Source organism: Myotis davidii, unplaced genomic scaffold (assembly GCF_000327345.1).
Source record: "Myotis davidii unplaced genomic scaffold, ASM32734v1 scaffold914, whole genome shotgun sequence".
NCBI lineage: Eukaryota > Metazoa > Chordata > Mammalia > Chiroptera > Vespertilionidae > Myotis > Myotis davidii.
The window spans coordinates 1,057,432-1,078,680 of NW_006285484.1; the positions used below are offsets into that span (position 1 = coordinate 1,057,432).

Here is a 21,249-nt window from a genome sequence, read left to right on the forward strand (position 1 = left end):
TACCCCAGAGTCCCGACTCAGGCCTCCCCGGAAGGCAGCACCACGCATCATGGGCTCTAGTGGCAGAGGCAGTAAGTCCTTTGCTTCCCTCGGTCTGCGGTCTGCGTTGAGTGTTCTGTCACCAGCCTCTGCAAGGTCCTGACCGACAGGGAAGTAGCATCAGGTTGTAAAGTTTCTGCTCCCGGAGTAGCTGAGCGTGTGTCTCGTGTACACTCAGCTGTCATTTCCTAGAGCCAGCCCAGTTCCTGCAGCACCTTCCTGAACATGGAAGCAGGCGGCGTGGCTGTAAACCAAAGGTTCCCCTCAGGAGGTGTGCAGAAGGAAGCTTTGGGAAGGCAAGAGCAGAGAGAGGGTTGGAAACCATGATCTTGCGATCTCATCATTGGTCAATGTCCAATACAGGGCCATGGGGAGGTGACACAGGAGCGGTCCCTTATAACAAGGAGTGGTCAGGAGAGGGGAAATCTAAGGACATTGGTTCCTAGAGCGAAAGGGAACCTTAAAATGTCCCTCATTCCACCTTTTCCTTCACAGCTACACAAACCAAAGTCAATTGCTTTTTTCTGAGGGTGCAGAGCAAAAGCCAAGATTATAACCCAAGGCATCAATAATTAAAAAGAAAAAAGTTTTGTATCATTTAGATTTGTTAAAAGGCGGGGGGAAGGGGGGCACAGAATTTACTGTGTCAGAAAGTAGAACATTTCTTATTGCTAGAGTGACAGATGAAGGCCAGCCAGTTCACCATCTGTCACTGATTCCTATGCTGAGTGGGAAGTTGGAAGAGAAGGTTCCTTTCAAGTCTAAGACTCAGTGAAAACTCTCTGGAGGTTCCCGCAGGGGCACAGGGAATATGACTTTTTTACGTAGTGTGTACTGAGGTTGAGGGATCTGTTTCATCATTACACCTCGTCGACTCACATCATTATTGACAGCAGTGAGGATGGATAAGATATCTTCATGTCTGCAGGCAAAGAAGAAAACATATTTTCAGTGAGGAGACAGAAATCATGTACCAGGTCTTAGAAATAAGACTATAAAAAAAAAGAAAAAGAAATAAGACCATAAATCATGTGACTCCTTCCTAGCCCAACAGATCCAGATTCTAACTGGAATCCTGCCAACTATAAAGAAATATTTCTGGCCCTAGCTGGTTTGGCTCAGTGGATAGAGTGTCAGCCTGTGGACCAAAGGGTCCAGGGTTCTATTCCAGTCAAGGGCACAAACTTTGGTTGCAGGCTCCTCCCCGGCCCAGGCCCCAGTCAGGGCTCGTGCAAGAGACAAGCACTTGATGTGTTTCTCTCACATCGATGTTTCTCTCTGTCTTTCCCTCTCTCTTCCACTCTTCCTAAAAATCAATGGAAAAGTGTTCTCGAGTGAAGATTAACAAAACAAAAAAAGAAAAGAAATACCTCTGAAATTAAAAAAAGAAATTCTAAATTACATAAAATTTTCAATTCTACATTCAGTGTTTAAGGACATTATAATAATTACAGCTTGCATTTTAATGTACTTAGTCCACAAAGGAATTTTACATATAATTATTTTTCTTCCTTCAAGCTGATAGCTAGCTAGATAAATAGATGGATGGGTGGATCATAGAAAGATGGAAAGAATAGACAGGCAGGTGATAGAGGTGGAGGAAGAGAGCCCTCTTAATAATGTCCTCTTTATTCTTGGTTTGGAGAGGGATACAGAGATGAAAGTGATACAATTCTTGATCTGAAACACTTAAAATGCAGACATAAAACATGTACCAAGGATTGCATAGACACCAAATTCATAATACAAGGCAGAATGTGATCAATGCCATCTGAAAAGGTCAAAGTTCTGTTGAAAGTTTGAAGGAGAAAGACAGAACTCCTGGCTGGGAGGAGAGAAGGCTCCATAGAGGAGAGAGCATGTGAGCCTGGGCTTGCAGGATGTGCAGCATTTACTAGCATGAATGTTCCAGAGGCGGGCAATACACATCATCAGAAGCAACACATAGCTCTTCAGACAGACTCAAGTTTGAACCATAGCTCTGTCACTCACGTCTCATGGGGTCTTAGGCAGGTTACTTACTTTCCTATGCTTCCCTTTTCTCAGCTCTAAAATGAAGACCATAATAGTACTCATTTTAGGGATTGCCATGGGAATTAAATAAGGTAATTTATGTAAAGCACTTAGAACACCGGCTGCAATATTCCACTGACCATCATTGTTAGTATGATTAGTATTACTGCTACTTCTCGTCATCATCATTAGTTTTTATTATTATTTTTTTAGTCCTCACCTGAGGATATTGTTCCATTGATTTTTAGAGTGGAAGAGAGAGGGAAAGACAGAGAAATATTGATGTGAGAGAAACACATCTATTGGTTGGCTCCTGCAAGTGCCTTGACCAAGGCTCCCCCTGTCCCCCGCCGCCCCCACCAGGAAGGAGCCCGCAACCAAGGTACATGCCCTTGACCGGAATCGAACCTGGATCCTTCAGTCTGCAGGCTGATGCTCTACCCACTGAGTCAAACCAGCTAGGGCAGTGGTTGGCAAATCGCGGCTCGTGAGCCACATGCGTCTTTGGCCCCTTGAGTGTGGCTCTTCCACAAAATACCACATGTGGGCGCACATAGAGTGAGATTGAAACTTCGTGGCCCATGCGCAGAAGTCAGTTTTCAGAAAGGAGACGAAACAAGTATACAAGACGAGTGTGGATGGGAGAGTTGGAAGGGGTTGACCTCAGCGAAGGTACCTCAATCAGATTGAGGACATTTTAGCAAAGGCCAGCTTAGGAGTACTCTAAATTAATAACAATGTACCTACCTATATAGTTTAGGTTTAAAAAATTTGGCTCTCAAAAGAAATTTCAATCGTTGTACTGTTGATATTTGGCTCTGTCGATTAATGAGTTTGCCGACCACTGAGCTAGGGCAGCATTGTTATTTTTCAGATAGGAATGTAGGCCCTGCCTGATTCTTAGTCCCTCCACCCTGCTGTTCTCTCTCTCCTGAAATCTTGCTGTGGCTGACTCCTCAGCATTCAGCCACTCCCAGGATCACCTCTCCCAAGAAGCCTTCTCAAACAGCTCCTTGCCCTCCTCCCCCCCATATCATGATCCTGTTTTGCTTTCTTTGTAGCAGGCATCACTTCCTAAAATTATCTTATTAACTTAAATTCTCATTTACTTGCAGTTTTATTATATGTCTACCTCTTACTGGACTGTAAGCTACATGGAGAAGGGATTTCTTTTTTTAAGTTTTCGAATGAGTTGCTTATTCACTATGTGTGATGACTGTAAATGAGTGTTTCCAGGATGGAAAAGAAAGTTAGCACAGTGCATTTTCATGACTGAGGGTCCCCAATAGGGCAAACACTTCCAAACAACCAGAACACCTGAATGTTAAGGAATTCAGTTCTTTATATAAAGTTCCTCATAAAAACAAACCGAAAAGAAGGGGGAGGGCAAATTTTTTTAAAAAAGGAAAAAGGAGCCCAGTCGGCGTGGTTCGGTGGTGGAGCGTTGACCTGTGGATTGGGAGGTCACGGTTTGACTCCCAGTCAGGCACCTGCCCGGGTTGTGGGCTGGGTCCCCAGTGTGGGGCGTGCAGAGGGCAGCCAAATGGTGATTCTCTCTCATCATTAATATTTCTCTCTCTCTTCCTCTCTTAAGTAAAAATATGTATTTTTTAAAAAGGAAAAAGGACCAGAAAACAAGGGCAGAGGACTTCTTGCTTCTCCTCGGCTTTCTCCCGGGTCTCCTCCCCCGAAAGAGCTTCTGGCTTTCCGGCCTTTCCGGGCACTGCCGTTCCTGCCAGTCCCCCTCCCTTCCTCTCTGCCCTGCGATCTTCAAGCTTCGTCCCGGTTTCCGTGCAGGTTCAGCATCGAGGAAGCCATGGCGTGGGGCGCTCATTCGCAAGGGGCCTGGGTGTTCCGGCGCGGTCCCTGCGGCCCTGGTTCTGGTTCTGGTTCGGCCCCATCGCTGGGGGAGAGAGCGGTGGGCGCGTGTCTTCACGGTCCGGTCCCCCCGCGGGAGGAGGCATGTCCCTCTCCTTCTGCTTCGGGAGCTGGGTGTTCCCTCCAGGCTCGGAGGCTGGGCGATGGCTCTCCGAAGCGACCCGAAACAGCTTTGGCCGCATTTTGAAACGTTCCTCTTCATCTTCGTCCCGGGCTCTCATTTCTTGTTCAGGAAGGGAAACCACGGGCTCAAACTGGGGTCGCGGTTGGATTCGGCTGCCTCCTCGGTGCAGGAATCGTGGTCCTCACGGATGTCCGGGGCGGCTGGCGTGGTAGGCGCTGGACCCGGCGCCCCCGCCCACCCCGTCCCAAAAAAAAAGCTGCCCGCCCTTCCCTCCGCCCTTCCCTCCGCCCAGCGGCCCGAACCCCGGAGAAGAGGTTTTTGTCTCTGATTTACAGCCATCTCCCTCGCCCCTAGTTCAGTCCGGTCTAGCAGGCACATAGTGTCCCTCGATAAAATATTGCCTCGTCTCTGAAGCCATAGGACTTCGGTCTCTGACGGCTATGGTGGGGACGGAGAGGTTGGCAAAAAAGAGAGAAAAGCTTAGGTCACTCGAGGCTCCAATCCGGATTCGCTATCTTAAATTCCCAGAGCATTGAGGCCATTTCCAGAGATGGCTCTCGGGAGTAGGAGCTCCCGGAGCGGGCTGAGCAGATGGGTTCAGGATGTTCATACGGGATGTGAGGTCCGGGGGCAACGCAAAGGTCCGAGGGTGTCTGGCAGGTTGTGACAATGTGTAAGAATGGCCTTCAGAATGAGGTTGACTTGGTCACTCATTCATTGGTGCAGCAAAGAGTTACCAAGCTCAACAATATGTCAGATACTATGCCAGGCGCTGAGGATGTAAAATTGGATGCAGCTAAACTTCAGAGATGGCAGAACTCAGAGATGGCAATTTGGGAGACATTTCTATGGAGATGCCAGTGGCCTCTGGGGATAGCGAAAACTACCCAGAGAGGAGAGAGAAGGGGAGGGGAGGGGAAAGGAGGCAGGGTGTCCAGGGCAGAACCTTGGTGAAGGCTCATTTCCAGGAAACCAGGTAAGGAGCATGTGGCAGAGGCAGAAGGACAGTTGTCAGAGCAAAGACAGGAGACCAAGCATATGGCCCACAGGCAACACACAGGCACTCACTAAATATGCGTGACTGGTAAATTAATAAAGGAAGGAACACATTAAAGGCCCCCATGCTTTTATATATGCTGCGCCCTCTGCTCAACATGTCTTTCACCGCAGTTAGAAGTTTCCCCTGGTCTCCCAAACCTGGGTGAGGTACCAGTTCTATGTGTGCCCATAACACCTGTGCTTTACAGTATATGTCTACCACAGGGGGATGCTCTTCCCCATCTACGTGTCAGTCCCTAGGTTGTGAGCAGCGTGAGGGCCAGGACTGTCTTTTTTTTTATTCCATATCTTCCTTTCCAGCTATATGTTGGTTCTCAATACCGGTTTGTTGGATGGATGGATGGATGGATGGATGGATGGACAGGTAGGTGAATAGATGGATGGATAAACAGGTAGGTGGATAGAACAATGTGAAACTCTTACCTTGGGACCAATTTCTTCAAATTGTTATACAGAGATTGAATATACCAGCTCCCTTCTGTCTTGTGACGAAAAGATACGTAGCCGGGGACAGTGGCCAGGCCAAGAAGGAAATCTGCTTCCGCAGGAACACTTTCCTCAAGGAGAGGCTCTCCTGACTCGGGATTTACAGCGTCTGCTTCAATGGACACAGAAGGTTGTATCTCTCCTCCTTGACAGGCCTGGATGAAAAAGAGTTTGGGCTTGTTAGCCAGACCAGGGCACTGCTGGGCCGTGAAGTGAGACATGATCTCCCGGATGGGAATGAGGGCCTGGTCTGAAGAGTAGACAGCTCCAAACTGCCCGTGGGTCAGAACACAGAACACAAAGCAGTCTCCGTCGGCATGGTCTGGATGGCTCTTATATTCTTGCAGGACTTTGTCCAGGCGTTCTTTAGTTACATCAACCCGCATATCTACGTTGAATCCAAGCCACTGAAACACATGCTTCAGACACTCTGTTAAAAAAAAAAAGTGGGGGGGATGAATGATGACATAAACCAGAGCAAAATGAAATAAAGGGGTCAAACAATGCTAATAGTTATACAAACTGCACAGCAAATATCCTGAAACTTTGGATTAAGTTTTACTTTCATAACAATAAAATTTTATAATTAACCTGCCTTTTTATAGCACCCACAGTGCTATCACAATGGCCCTGCGAGTGAGCAGAGGCCAGAGGCCATTCTCCTTCACGGGTGAGGAGCTGAGGCTCTGTGACTCTCCCGTGGTCACAAATCCCAGATAGTGGTGGAGCCAGAGCTCAAACACAGGTTTTCTCAAACTGACCCAGCGTGCTCGCGCCTACATCACGAAATCATATGTGGTCAGGGGCCCTTTTCACTCTGTAAGCAGGTTGCTGACACTCCAGTTGCTATGGTCTATAAGTTTGTGTCTCCCCAAAATTCACATGTTGAAATCCTAACCCTCAAGGTATGGGCATTAGAAAGTGGGAACTTTGAGAGGTGCTTAGGCCATGAGGGTTGAGCCCATAAAGAAACCCCAAGTGAGGTTACAATGAGAAGATAGCCATGTAGGAACCACACTCTCACCAGACACTGAAACCCCATAGCCTTGATCTTAGACGTCCCAGCCTTCAGAACCATGAGAGATACAGATTGGTTGGTTATAAGCCACCCAGTCTCGGTTGTTTGATACGGCAGCCTGGATAGACTAAAACACTAGGGGTATATAGGAGGCTTTGAAACATTTGTAATATCATCCTTACATTAATTGGAAGATTAAAAATTACAGAAAGAGCCCTAACCGGTTTGGCTCAGTGGATGGAGCGTTGGCCTGCGGAGTGAAGGGTCTCAGGTTCAATTCTGGTCAAGGGCATGTACCTTGGTTGCAGGCACATCCCCAGTAGGGGATGTGCAAGAGGCAGCTGATCGATGTTTCTCTCTCATCAATGTTTCTTAACTCTCTATCCCTCTCCCTTCCTCTCTGTAAAAAAATCAATAAAAAATTTTTTTTAAAAATAAATAAAAAATAAAAATTACAGGAAGAAAATATGAAAATGAAAAATGATTTTAAGATCCCCAGCTTCCATTCTATATACTATTACAGCTTTTCTTACCAGCGTCTTTATTGGTCCCTTGTCTTTCTGACAGTGAGGTAAAGTTCTGGTTGTTGATAACAACACAGTAGCCTCTATGTTTACGATCCATCCTGTACACAGTTTCCTCCTTGAAAGAAGAAGAGATGGAACCACTTATTAGAGAATCTTCACTTTAAGAGTTTAATGTTTCTAACCAACCACTCCATTTATCGATACTAAAGGCAGAGAATTCTCAAGATCCTGGGCCTGGTCTGGAATTAATCAATGGCCAGGCCCTGACTAAAATTCAGACTTCACCTGGTTTGATTGCAAAATGTCAATTCTCAGTATCAAATAACAGTATGTTTTTCAACTTTGGAAAACCCAGGGTTCATGCAAAAGCATCTTCCTTTTTGGATTAGCAAAGTGAAGAAAGCATAGGTAAGGACCTAACAAGACAACAAAAATATCAAATGATAATTTTTTTCAGATGGTAGGATTCAGTGATCTGTTTTCTCCAAAGCCAGAGAAATCTCTTTGGTAGCAATCACAGTGGGGATTTTAAAATGTATGCAATTATTTCTGAAGGCTATCACAGCCTGTGATTATAAATTATCTGAGTTGGCTTCAGGGGGCCTCTGTGTGGCTAAAATGATCTCCTGAAAACATGGTACAGCTTGAATTTAAACGGAAAAGAAGTGGCATCAGTGGATAAAAAAGAAATTCCCTTTCTGGAAATAATTTTAAAAGTATGTGTGACTGCCAAAACCGGTTTGGCTCAGTGGATAGAGCGTCGGCCTGCAGACTGAAAGGTCCCAGGTTCGATTCCGGTCAAGGGCATGTATCTTGATTGTGGGCACATTCCCAGTAGGAGATGTGCAGGAGGCAGCTGATCAATGTTTCTCTCTCATCGATGTTTCTTACTCTCTATCTCTCTCCCTTCCTCTCTGTAAAAAATCAAAAAAAAAATTTTTTTTTTTTAAAAAGTATGTGTGACTGAAAGGGCAATAGTGTCCCCTCCATAGCAAGTGTCAGCACACTTCTGAAGGTTATAAAGAAAGGTAGGAAGGACAGAGATGATCACAGAAAGAGGAAGAAGAACCAAGACAGACACAAAGAACTCTGAGCCCTCAAAGCCACTCAGGGTGAGACCCCAGTTGGAGACGCCCCCCAAAGAAACTGCCCAGACCTTTGTGCTGGTTCCAGAAGTTAGACTGTAAGCAGATGGTCCCAACATCTCCATGGAGACCAGGGTTACTTGGTCACCGAGAAAGAGAAATACTTATTTTCTTCAAATATTATCTCCTCACTTAGATATCCTTACACAAGGTGGGTTGAGAGTCAATGCCACATGAATCAGATCAAATGTTTCTGTTAGAAAGCTTGTTTGGGTGCAGTCACTGAGCAGATACGAACGAGAAGAAAGGGGGATATGGGAAGAGATTTACCAAAGAACTCATGCATATATGCACAACCAATGGACACAGACAATAGTGTGGAGAAGGCCTGCAGTGGGGCAGGGGCTAGGAGGAAGGGGGTAAAGGATGAGAAATGGGGGATATCTATAATACTGTCAACAACAAAATAAAATAAACATAAATAAAATCAATTTTAAAAATTAAAGAAAACAGGCCCAGAGACTCAATCTGGGAAAGACAAAAATCAGTCCATAGCCCTGGGATTACTTAACCAGGCTTTCGGCATTGGCTGAGGATTGCAGTGCTTTGAAGGGTTTCCAAAAACTCCCTGGTTCCTCTGACTAAGGATCCATCATAAAGAGGAAGCCAAGGGTAAGTTGTCACAGAACAATAACAGGAAAATATCTCTTGAAACTTTTCTTGGCCCACCAGCCAGACTTCAGTAGAATCTGGTGAGCTCCACCCTAGCCTCTGAGTCAGTTGTTAACTATGGTTAAGATTAAGGGTCTGTCCTGGGTGCTCACCTCAGGCTGAGCAAGTCTAGTATCCACCAGACCAGAAAACACACTGAAAAGGACCCAAGCTGCTGTCATACAAAGAGGTGCACCTGCATGTTCCTCCTCACCTTGGAGAAGCTGGGGTCCCAGGGAGCCATGTTTTAACTGTGAAACCGCACAATTGCAAAACTGAAAGAAACTTGTTTACTTTTCAAAGAAGTGAAGCCATTGCCTGAGCTCCTGCAGCTACACAGTGAAGCCAGGTGTTTGGAGGGCAAGCTCTGGGGTCAGACTGCCAAACTCCAGCTCCATTCCTTTCTAGCCACTTTGGCTTTCAGCAAAGTGCTTGACCTCTTGGCTCTTCGTTTCCTCATCATTCAGTGATAATGTGATTGAAGAATTAAATGAGATAAGTCCTAGAAAGCTCTTAGAACAGTGCCTAGCGCAGTGATGGCGAACCTTTTGAGCTCGGTGTGCCAGCATTTTGAAACACCCTAACTTAACTCTGGTGCCGTGTCACATATAGAAATTTTTTGATATTTGCAACCATAGTAAAACAAAGACTTATATTTTTGATATTTATTTTATATATTTAAATGACATTTAACAAAGAAAAATCAACCCAAAAAATGAGTTCCTGTGTCACCTCTGACACGCGTGTCATAGGTTCGCCATCACTGGCCTAGCACATGACAGAGCTCAATAATGGTTAATTCTCACCAACACCATATCACATAACCTCCCAGCTAAGATTCCTGGGGAAGTGGAGCGTGTAGAACCAATAACCGGTTTGTTCACAAGCAGGTTCTCCCAATGGCAGAGCCTGAAATATTTCCCTGAGGTTATGGTTTCTGGGCAAGGATTCAAGGAAAAATACACACCATTGCCGAGCCCCTCCCTCTGGTCTCTCTCCCTCTGCAGGCAGCACATACCAGACATCCTCAGACTCTACATCCCACTCTGTCCCTGCTAGCCTGGCGCCTCAGGGCCGCCAGGGGTTCCCTCCCTCCTCACAGGGGGTGTCCGAATTCTGAAGGGCTGCTTGCATTCCCCAGAAGCTGTTATGTCGGGCTTTCCAAGTGGAAGCCTCCTCTTCCCCCTCCCATAGAAAAACCTGGTATAATCCATGCGTTCATTGGCTCGCTCTGAATTGAGATAAGAAATGAATTCTCCACTAATCTGTAAACCTTCTCCCAAGTCCCAGTGAATAACTTGCTATATGTAAAATATATCTCTTTCTGCCATCCTGATCCAAGTTATAAAAAGTGCATTGGGAACATCTACCATTACTCCTTGCGGGCTCATCTTGCCAAGTCCCCTCATGTTGAGGAAAGAGGAAGTGCAGGAAATTCACAGAGTTAGGAGGAGAGTTGAAAATCTAGACTTGCTGGGTTGGCAAACACATTGAGGGGGTGTGCCCTGAGAAGGTACGGAGCTCCCTGCCACTCCCACCTCTCATCTCTTGCCTATGGATCTCTTCCATATGGATGTTCTTGAGATGTATCCCTTACAATGAACCTGAAATGTAAATGTTAACAAAAAGTGACGTGATGCAGAAAAGGACAGATGCCTCATCTCCAGCCATAGAAAAGGCCACTGGGAAGTGACAAGGAGAGAATCATCTCCCTTCTTCCAAAGGGGAAGGTCCACAAAGACACAGTGGAGAGAATTTTCAGAGCAAGGGAGTCTGAGTGAGTCAGTGTGTGGACCCTTCATGCACAATGCCTGGGACTCTGGAGCCCCTCATCTCACTCAGCCACTAGTTTTCACAGCTGGAAGTGATGGGGACTTGTCTTCCCAGCACTGGAACCCTGGGCTGGGGGCCCTGGTGTTGGGCTGGGACCCCTGTATTTTCAGAGGGGACCTCCACAGTTGAGATATTCCTCCCCATTTTTATGTGCCACACATGGGAATGGGACCAGGCTGTTCCATGTCTCCACCCTTCCTACCAGTCTCAATGTGACTCCCTCTATATATCCTTAGTTACAGGACTTCAGCTACATTTCAGGCATTCTGAATGATGGTTGTTCTGTAACTTAGTTGTAATTTTGATGTGGTTGTGAGAGGTTCTGAATACCATGTTTACTTACACCATTGTCTTGACTGGAACTCTATGGAAAATTTTTTTAAATAAAAAATAAAATTTCCACAAACAACCCAATTTAAAAACAACCCATTTATCCAAAGAAGACATACAAATGGCCAACAAGCACATGAAAGGATGCTCAACATCACTAATCATGAGCGAAGCAATGAAAATCAAAACCACAATGAGATACCACCTCACACCCATCTGGATGGCTACTGTCAAAAACCGGGAAAATAAGTGCTGGTGAAGATATGGGGAAACTGGATCCTTTCTGTCTGATTGGCAGAAAGGATGCCGCTGCTGTGGAAAACAGTATGGTGGTTCCTCAAAAGATGAAATACAGAATGACCCTAAGATCCAGCAATTCCACTTCGGGGTAAACACCCCAAAGGACTGAAAGCCGGGTCTAGAGGAGATATTTGTACTACGGTCATAGCAGCATCATTCACAGTAGCCAAAAGGTGGAAGCAACCCACGTAGCCATCAGTGGGTGCGGATAAACGAAGTGTGGGCTATCCACACAATGGAACATTATTCAACCTTTAAAAGGAAGAAAATTCTGACATGGATGAACGTTGAGGACATTATACATGAAACGAAATAAGCCAGTCACAAAAAGGCAAATATTGTATGACTCCATTTACTAGTCTATGAGGTACTAGAGTAGTCAAGTTCATAGAGACGGAAAGTAGAATGGTGTTTGCCAAGAGCTGGTGGGAGTGGGAAATGAGAAGCTATTGTTTAGTGGCTACAAAGTTTAAGTTTTACAAAATAAAAAGAGTTCGAGAAGGAGATTGGTTACACAACCATGGGAATGTACTTAACAGTACTGAACTGTACATTTAAAAATGGTTAAGATGATATGCCTGGCCACTGTGGCTCAGTGGTTGAGCGTTGATCCACAAACTGGGAGATCACAGTTTGATTCCAGTCAGGGCACATGCCCTGCGTGCAGGCTTGATTCCCAGTGGGGGGTTGCTAGAAACAGCCAATCGGTGATTCTCTCTCCTCATTGATGTCTCTGTCTCTCTCTCCCACTCCCTTTCTCTCTGAAATCAATAAAAAGATATTTTTTAAAAATGGTTAAGATGATAAATTTCATGATATTTGTATTTTACCACAATTACAAACAAAAACAAAAATTTCCTAGGCCAAGCTAACTTCACTGATGCCAGCAGAGTTACAGAGTTTGGCAAAAGAGAACTGCCCGAGTCTGCTGGAAAGAAACAAAGCCCAGGAAGAACGTCACCTGTCCACCAAGGGTCTCGCTCACATCGTGAGGAACAGAGGGCAGATTCCCCCGTGTTTCCCCCTCTCCCCACCCTCCCGCTGCTGGGCACCACAGAAACTCCGTTCTTGTCCTCTGGGGAGGTCTGGCTACCTAATTTGTGGGGCCTAGTGTAAAATAACAGCTATACATTATTAAGAATTTCAAAACAGCCCCGGCCAGTGTGTCTCAGTTGGATGGAACATTGGCAGTCGGCCCATAAATACAGGTTCAATTCCCGGTCAGGGCACATACCTAGGTTGCGGGCTAGATCTGAGGTCCAGGCACATATTGGAGGCAACCAATCTCTTTCTCTCTTCCTCTCTCTCTAAAAATCAATGCAAACATATCCTCAGGTGAGGATTAAAAAAACAAAGAATTTCACCTGGCTCGTGTGTCTCAGCGTTTGAGCATTGACCCATGAACCAGGAGGTCACAGTTAAATTCCCAGTCAGGGCACATGACCAGGTTTCAGGCTCAATTTCCAATAGGGGGCTTACAGGAAGCAGCAGATGGATGTTTCTCTTTCATCAGTGTTTCTCTCTCTCTCTCTCTCTCTCTCTCTCTCTCTCTCTCTCTCTCTCTCAATGTTTCCATCTCTCTATCCTTCTCCCTCTCTCTAAAATTAAAAAGAAATTTTTAAAACATATTTTAAAAAATAATTTCAAGACAGTGAAAAAAGCATTAAAAAAGCCCGGGCTGTATGTGACTGCACAGGCTGTGTGCCCATGAGGCCAGCCCTGACTGGACCCCACAGATAAGAACAGATGGCACAGCACAACACAGTACTGCCCTGGAGTCAGCTCAAGCCAGCTAGTGAGAGCTAGTGTTAGATTTTTAAATTCTGCGATACAGTTGATATCCTATTAGTAACTGGAAATCAGATGGAAATCGGTGTCTCTATCTCTTTCTCTTTCTTGGAGACGTGGGGTGGAGAGCAGAGCTGGTGGTTAAATATTTACCAACATACCGATGAACTTGCTGGTAAGGCTTGACGGATTTGATTAATGCTTGAAGCAGAAAGGAGTTCTTTCTCCTTTTGCTCAGCTTCTGCAAAAAAAAAAAAAAAATAGAAAATATTTGTTTTTTAACGATGTCTGGCTACGTTGCTTTTCAGAGTTTGCCTCATCAGCTGGTCAGTAGATCCATTCAGCAAGGCTTCTGTTTTAATAATCTCTGTGTTGAGGAGACTGGAATTGGAAAATCAATGCTGATTAATACATTATTACTAATTTTGAAGACCGTGAATCCTCAGATTTTACCCACGTTAGACCTAAAATTCAGGCATATGAACTCCAATAAAGTAATGTTCGGTTACAATTGGCCATTGTGACTACAGTGGGACTTGGTGACCAGATAAACAAAGAAGAGACCTACCAACCAGCAGTGACTGCATAGATGCTCATTTTGAGGCCTCGCTCCAAGAAGAACTGAAGATTAAGCATCATCTCTTCAACTACCACTCTCCTCAGACCCATGCGGGCCTCTGCCTCATCTCACCAACCGGCCACTCTCTGAAGACACTTGATCTCTTAACCATGAAGAGCCTTGACAACAAGGTGAGCATGATACCAGTGATTGCCAAAGCAGATGCAATTTCTAATGCTGAATTACAGGAGTTTAAGATGAAGCTCATGAGGTAAGTGGTCAACAGAGGTGTCAGGTATACCAATTGCCAACAGGTGGTGAACCTATTGCTAAAATCAAGGCTTCAATGAATGACATTTTCCATTCGCTTTTGAAGGAAGTGTGAATATTGAGGAGTAAGAAGGGCTCTTGGTGGCTCACTGGGCTCAGATGTTTAAAAAGCAGAGCCTCGCAGCCATTTCTGCACAGGGGCCTCTTAAGCAAGCTGCACTTTTCGGAGAAGTTTCTGCATCGCCTGCCGACATTATGTTTCTACCATCAGGACAAGCCCTTACAAAGGTTTCCTGGAATCCTATTTCAACCAATAGGAAAATGGGGGGACTATATTTTAAAATGTATTACGTACCTGAAGCTCTAACCTTTCAAGTTTATAGGAATTTTACATTTTTGACATGATTATCTAATTTATAACATGATCCTAAGTTTTTGTATCAAATTTTATATAACACTAGAGGCCCGATGCACGAAATTCGTGCAAGAGTAGGCCTTCCTTCCCCTGTCTGCCAGCACCAGCTTCCCTCTAGCACTCAGGACCCAGGCTTCCCTCACAGCCCTGGCTTCATCCGGAAAGTCGTGCGGAAGGACATCTGGTCTAATTAGCATATTCTGCTTTTATTACTATAGATGATGGCCTTCCATGCTTCCGTATGCCTTATTGTGGTTCATGTATTATTGTGATGAGACAAAATATGTTTAAAAGTAAAAACATCCAAGTACATACACCTTTTTTCTAGTGATAAGTGCCTTTGAACTTAGGTGTTATCACAGTATTTTCACTAGGATGTATTACGTACTTGCTGCTTAAAACTCTGTATTCCAGAGTAAAAAATAATAAGATTGAATCATCTTATTAAAAGTATTTCTTTCCATGGCCAGTGTGGCTCAGTTGATTGGAACATACACCAAAAGGCAGAGGGTTCAATTCCCCGTCAGGGTACATACCCAGGTTGCGGGCTTGATCCCTGGTCGGGGTGAGTGAGAGATGTTTCTCTCGCACATGGATATTTCTCTCTCTCTCCCTCCATCCCTCCCCAACCCTCCCTTCCTCTTTCTAATATCAATTTATAAAATATTTCTAAGAAAATAACCATGAACATTTGAATATTAAAGATATGAAATTTTAGGTAATTCACATCTCAAGGGATATTTTAATTCAGTGACTTAGTAGTATTCTCAGAACAATGAACTTTTTCTTAACAGTCATAGGTATAAAATTTTTTATTTTTTGTACTTGAATATTCTAAACAAAGCTGACATTTACTCTAGACAGAGTAAAAGAAAGTTATTTCTCCCTCTCCTTAAGGCAATGATTCACTTTCCTGATCTAAGGAAATGTCACTACCCAGGAGGCAGCAAATAGAATCACAGATCGGAAAACAACAATCTGACCAGCAGCAGTTCAAGGTAACCAATCAGCAAAAGAAATTATTTTACAGAAACCTATAAATTTGTAATGCCATTTGCTTAAAGAGGTCTACATATATATACTCAGAAGAAAAAGTGAACTTATAAATTATTTTTATTTACCATTTTATTTTCAGTCCTGGTATTATTTTATTTCTTATTGTTTTTTGTTTTTATTATTTTAATAATTTTGTTAGTTCTTAAAATTTACTATATACTTTACCAGATACCATTTCTAAACATATGGTGCTTACAACGTCAGAGAATTGCCAACTAGAGATTACAACAGCATTGCCTCAGCATCAAAGCCAGAACTCGGACTATAACAACTAAAAGAAAAAGAAGGAAAAAGAAAAGAAAAACAGGAAAGAAAAGAACAAGAAAGGAAAGAAAGAAGTATGGAAGGGGAAAGAAGAAAGGGAAAAAAGAAAATCCTTTTTCTTAGGTCAATGTTTAGTCTTTAATACATTTTTTATTAAACATTTTTAATGTTGACGTTGTTGCAGGTGTCCCCCTTTCCCACCCTTTGCCCACCTCCACCCCTCCTCTGCCCCTCCCTTGGCCTTCACCACACTGTTGTCCATGTCCACGCATATATGTTCTTTAGCTAATGCCTTCACTCTTTATCCAGTCACTCCTAGCCCCCTCCCTCAGGCACCAGCCAGTCTATTCCATGTATCCATTTTGTTCATCAGTTTATTTTGTTCATTAGATTCCACGTATTAGTGAGATCATATTGTATTTGTCTTTCTCTGACTGGCTTAAGATCATACTCTCCTGGTCCATCCATGCTGTCAAAAAGGGTAAGATTTCCTTCTTTTTTATAGCTGTGTAGTATTTCATTGTGTAAATATACCACAGCTTTATAAAGTAGTAATTAAATAAATATGATATGTACATCAAATGTATTTTCTGTGGAACTGTTAACAAGAATGAGCTATGGGAAATGTCAGATATATTGGGTAAGAATAAAGTAAAGTATGGAATATGATTAGCATGATCTTACATAAATATATATTAATCTTCACACACACACACACACACACACACACACACAATTGTTGCTATAAAGAAGAAAGGCTATATGAGGCATCTAATGAAAAAAATTAATTGACCAACAAAATAGGACCCAAAACATGGAGGCATAGAACAGACTGACATACCTCAATGTGGGGTGGGGATGAGAAGAGATAAACCAAAGAACTTATATACTTATATGCATAGCCTATGGACACGGGCAATAGTGTGGTGGAGACCTAGGGCAGTGATGGTGAGCCTTTTGAGCTCGGCGTGCCAGCATTTTGAAAAACCCTAACTTAACTCTGGTGCCGTGTCACATATAATTTTTTGATATTTGCAACCAGAGTAAAACAAAGATGTATATTTTTGATATTTATTTTATATATTTAAATGCCATTTAACAAAGAAACATCAACCAAAAAAAATGAGTTCGTGTGTCACCTCTGACCCGTGTGTCAGGTTCGCCATCACTGATGTAGGGGGAGGGGCTAGCAGGAAGTGGGTAAAGAGAGGAAAATGGGAGATATCTGTAATGCTATCAACAATAAAAAATATATTTTTAAAATGTAAGTTAAATTAAATTTTAAAAAAAAGAAAGGCTACAAAAACATACTCCAAACAGTGGTTATCTCTGGGGTATGGGCTGTCAGTGGAGGAAGGAGAAGAGAGAGACTTTTACCTTCTATACTCTGTATTGTTGTCATTATTTAATTTTTATTATAATTATTACACATATTTTAATAATAATTTTAAAATACTAAGTCACACCAAGGCTCAAGAAAACTGAGGAAGATATCCTGGTGGTTCTTAAGCAGAGCTTCTGTCCTAATCAGATACAAATGGGACAGGGCTTGCAGGTTGGTGAACATGGAGGTATGGGGAGGGTGAACTGCCCCGAGAGAGCCTGGGAGCGCCATCGTCCTTCCCCCGCCTCACCCTATGCATCTCTTCTGCTTGGCTGTGTCTTTTCCTAATAATCCAGTCATCTAGCAAGGACTCAGGCTTCCAGAGTCCTGGAGCCATTCTAGCCAATTATTGAACCTGAGGAGGGGATCATGAGACCAATTATTGAACCTGAGGAGGGGATCATGAGATCTTGTACCCAAATCGGACAGATGCTGTGTGTACTCTGGGGACCCACTACTTGTAATTGGCATCTGAAGTGGGGGGCAGTCTTGGGGGCCTGAGACCTTCACTAATGGCGTTAGGGTCTGCGCTAACTCTGGTTCGTGTCAAAAGTGAGTCAAATGTAGGACACACAGTTGGTGTCCACAGAGAATTGTTGGGTCTGGAAAACCCCACACAGCTGGGGTCAGAGGTGTTCCTGGGGTGCTGGTGGGCTAGTAGAAGAAAACACGAGTTTTTCTTTCAACACCCAAAGGAGACCACACAGCAGGTAGGTTGTGGAAAAGAAAAGTCAAAATTAGAATTCTTCTGATCTAAAGCTCAGCCCACAGGACTCAGGGAGGCACTTACTACATGAAAACTAGAGTGCTGCCCCCCTGCCCTGTGTTTACCTCATGTCGGGCACATGACAAGAAAATGGCAATGTGATCGGAAAACAAAACCTCAGAGTTCAGACGAGGATTCCAAATATGCTTTCGACATCAACTTCCTGCTTTCTATTTCTCACTTGATACTCTGCTGGTTAGAAGACCTGCATTTTTTTCTTCGTAACTTTTACTTAAATTATACATTCATTCATTGCTGTAGTTGTGGTTTGAGAGTTTATCATTTTAACAACAATATATTTTGTTCCAAAGTTCATCTTGTATTTAGAGAATTCTTAGAGAGGAGTTTCCTTTTGGCTAGTTTCATTTTCAAGCACAGAAATTTGCACACTAGATTGATTCACCTAAGTAAATATGGGTGTGGCATAAAGGCTTCCTAAATATAGTCAGGAGTTTTTATCTGTAGCTCTTGTTTAACAGTGGAGAAATAGACCCAGAGAAACACAACTTTTTCACAAGTTGATACACAGAGAGGCAGCCAGGTTTGATTTCTGCCCTGTGCTATTGCCTCTATACCAAAGCAATCCTACCTATACAAAATAGAAAAGTAGAATAATAAATTTATTCTCTGATAGTAATTTCTGAGAGTACCATAGGAAAGTTTTCATGACTCTCCTCTCCAACAAACATGTATTGAATGCTTTATTCTATGCCAGACAAGCGTTTCATAGGAATTAGAAAATGCATAGCTTCAAGTCCTAGCCGGTTTGGCTCAGTGGGTAGAGTGTCAGCCCTCAGATTGAAGGGTCCCGGGTTTGATTCCCCATCAAGGGCAAGTACCTGGGTTACAGGCTCAATCGCCGGCCCTGGTAGGGGCATAGGCGGGAGGCAACCAATCAATGTGTCTCTCTCACATCGATGTTTCTCTCTATCTCTGTCTCTCCCCCTCCCTTCACTCTCTAAAAATCAATGGGAAAATATCCTCGGATGAGGATTAACAATAAATTAATTAAAATACAATAAAACTCATATCTTCAAGAAAAACCATGAGGCGAGTACTATCATTACCTCATTTTGTAGATAGGGAGAGTGAGGCGTAAAAATGCTAAGGCAGTGCCCACAGCACCACTAATAAATGGTGTCCTGGCAATCTGACTCCATAGCATACTCCCTGTGCTATCCTGCCTCCTTTTTCGTTATTTCATTCTAACTGAGTTCCTGTACTCTCACTCCCACATAAGAATAAGAAGAAGATATTTGTCTAAAAGTACTTTCCTCCGACTAGAATACAAGTTCCCAAGAGGAGCTTCTAAAACTGTGTCTAGCATAAAGTATGCACTCAATCAATGAGTTGAATAAACAAGCTCAGGAGAGTCCTGGCTTTCCCAGAGAATATTATCAGACTGATAACATCACACGTGACCAGTTAATTTAAGAATTCCCATGGTCTGATGCAAGCAAGTAAGCATGAGTTAGTTACCTTTCTTCTCTCTTTTATATTTTTCTATCTTTCTCATAAGATGAGGTGCAGAAGTGTTGCAGAGATTCTCCAGTAAGGTCAGATTATCTGCATCTATTTTAGCTTGTTTCTCCAGATGTTCCAGGAAACTTAGAGAGGTCTGCAAGAGAATTAATGGAGTCACATTTACTTGCCTACTGATTATCCATTCATTCATTAAACACTGCCTACGTGGCCATGAGGCACCAGGTTTTGCATGGATGAATAACGTAGGTTGTTTATCCCAGAGTAGTTCAATAGTGTGGGGGAAGAAGTATGACCAAGTCAATCTCTATACAATCTGTATTCATATCAAAAGCCAGTATACTAGTATATATGGTGTCTCTCCCCAAAATGTATACACATCATGTCTTTAATTTCAATTGCATTTTGAAAATGAAATGTATCTTAAAGGCAGTTACACTGTCTTTATAACTATTCAAAGTGTGTATACATTTTCTGAGACATCTTGAGTACTACATGCCATTCAGTGCCTGCCATATATTAACCTCAAAAACAACTCAGTGAGGTAGATACTACTACAATCTCCATTTTAAAAATGAAACAGCTGGCCCTGACCGGTTTGGCTCAGCAGATAGAGCGTCGGCCTGCGGACTCAAGGGTCCCAGGTTCGATTCCAATCAAGGGTATGTATCTTGGTTGCGGGCACATCCCCAGTGGGGAGTGTGCAGGGGGCAGCTGATCGATGTTTCTCTCTCATTGATGTTTCTAACTCTCTATCCCTCTCCCTTCCTCTCTGTAAAAAATCGGTAAAATATATTTTAAAAAATGAAACAGCTGAAGCACAGAGTCGACAACTTGTCCAAGGTCACAGAGCCAGTAAGTGGCAAAGTCTCCTTCATTAACCATTGAGCTGTACTACCTTTAACACAGCAGCAAAAAAGAGGCACCAAGGAAATGAGCATAAAATGTTTTTGAAAGAATGTTATATTTGGTATTTTAAAAGAAAAATCTCATAAGTACTCCTGGGAAAAGCTCAAATTGGCTAGTATTATTTTAATACTGAATTACATATGGGATAGAAGCCACCAAATCTTTTCAATGATTAGGGCTTCTCAATGTATTAAGCTGCTTCTGAAAGAAAGTACATATGAATAAAATTATACTAGAGCCCCCAGAAAAGAGAAAATATTCAGAAAGTGAACACTATTAGCAGAGTAGGATCTGGGGAAGAGGTCTCTAGACGTGATGAATGGTTGAACAGTCGAAAAGGGGCAGTGTGTGCAGGATATTGAAAAGAAGGCTTTGAGCACAAACCATGGGTGAGAGCCAGGTCATGGCTGGAGCAATGGGCTGATAAGAGACGGTGAAAGAACACACACGCCATGTAGAAGCTTGGGCAATGTCCCATGGCCCAAGGGGTAACAATAGTGGTTTTTAAGAACAGTAACATGAATAGATTTGTTTTTAAATAGGAGACTTTGGGAATAGGTTGGAGAAGGAATGGATTCGAGAGAAAATATTGGCAGAAAGGCTAAATACTCTGGTGAAGAGATGATCGAGACCTGCTGGTGGAAATGCAGAGGAGGCACTGGACTTGAGAACATTTCTGAGTTGCAATTTGGTGAGTTTTGAAGTTCAATTGGAAGTGGGTGAAGAAGTGAAGAAAGAGTCAAAGATGACTTAAATGTTGATGCCACTCAATAATGCATCATCTATTCGACATAGCGGGCTTCACACAGCTGCCCATGAGAGGAGAGACTTGACTTGCACCTTGGAGGATGACTAATGCTTCACTGCCAACATGGAAAAGGACATTCCAGGCAAAGAAAACCATGTGGGGCAATGATGAGAAACTAAAAATCTGCTTATGTCGGCTTGTGTGG

At 43.3% G+C, this 21,249-nt stretch overlaps 1 protein-coding gene across 1 annotated transcript in view; it reads right to left on the reverse strand.

Moving 5' to 3' along the window:
• Positions 1-6: 6 nt before the first annotated feature.
• CASP10 (caspase 10) overlaps positions 7-21,249 on the reverse strand; it is a 29,883-nt gene continuing 8,640 nt past the window's right edge. The window contains exons 4-8 of the mRNA XM_015559155.1: positions 19,385-19,523; positions 13,353-13,432; positions 7,151-7,259; positions 5,537-6,029; positions 7-961 (exon numbers count right to left, since the gene is read on the reverse strand). Coding sequence (XP_015414641.1) covers positions 808-961; positions 5,537-6,029; positions 7,151-7,259; positions 13,353-13,432; positions 19,385-19,523 — 975 coding nt within the window. The 3' untranslated portion in view covers positions 7-807. The remainder of the gene's footprint in view (positions 962-5,536; positions 6,030-7,150; positions 7,260-13,352; positions 13,433-19,384; positions 19,524-21,249) is intronic.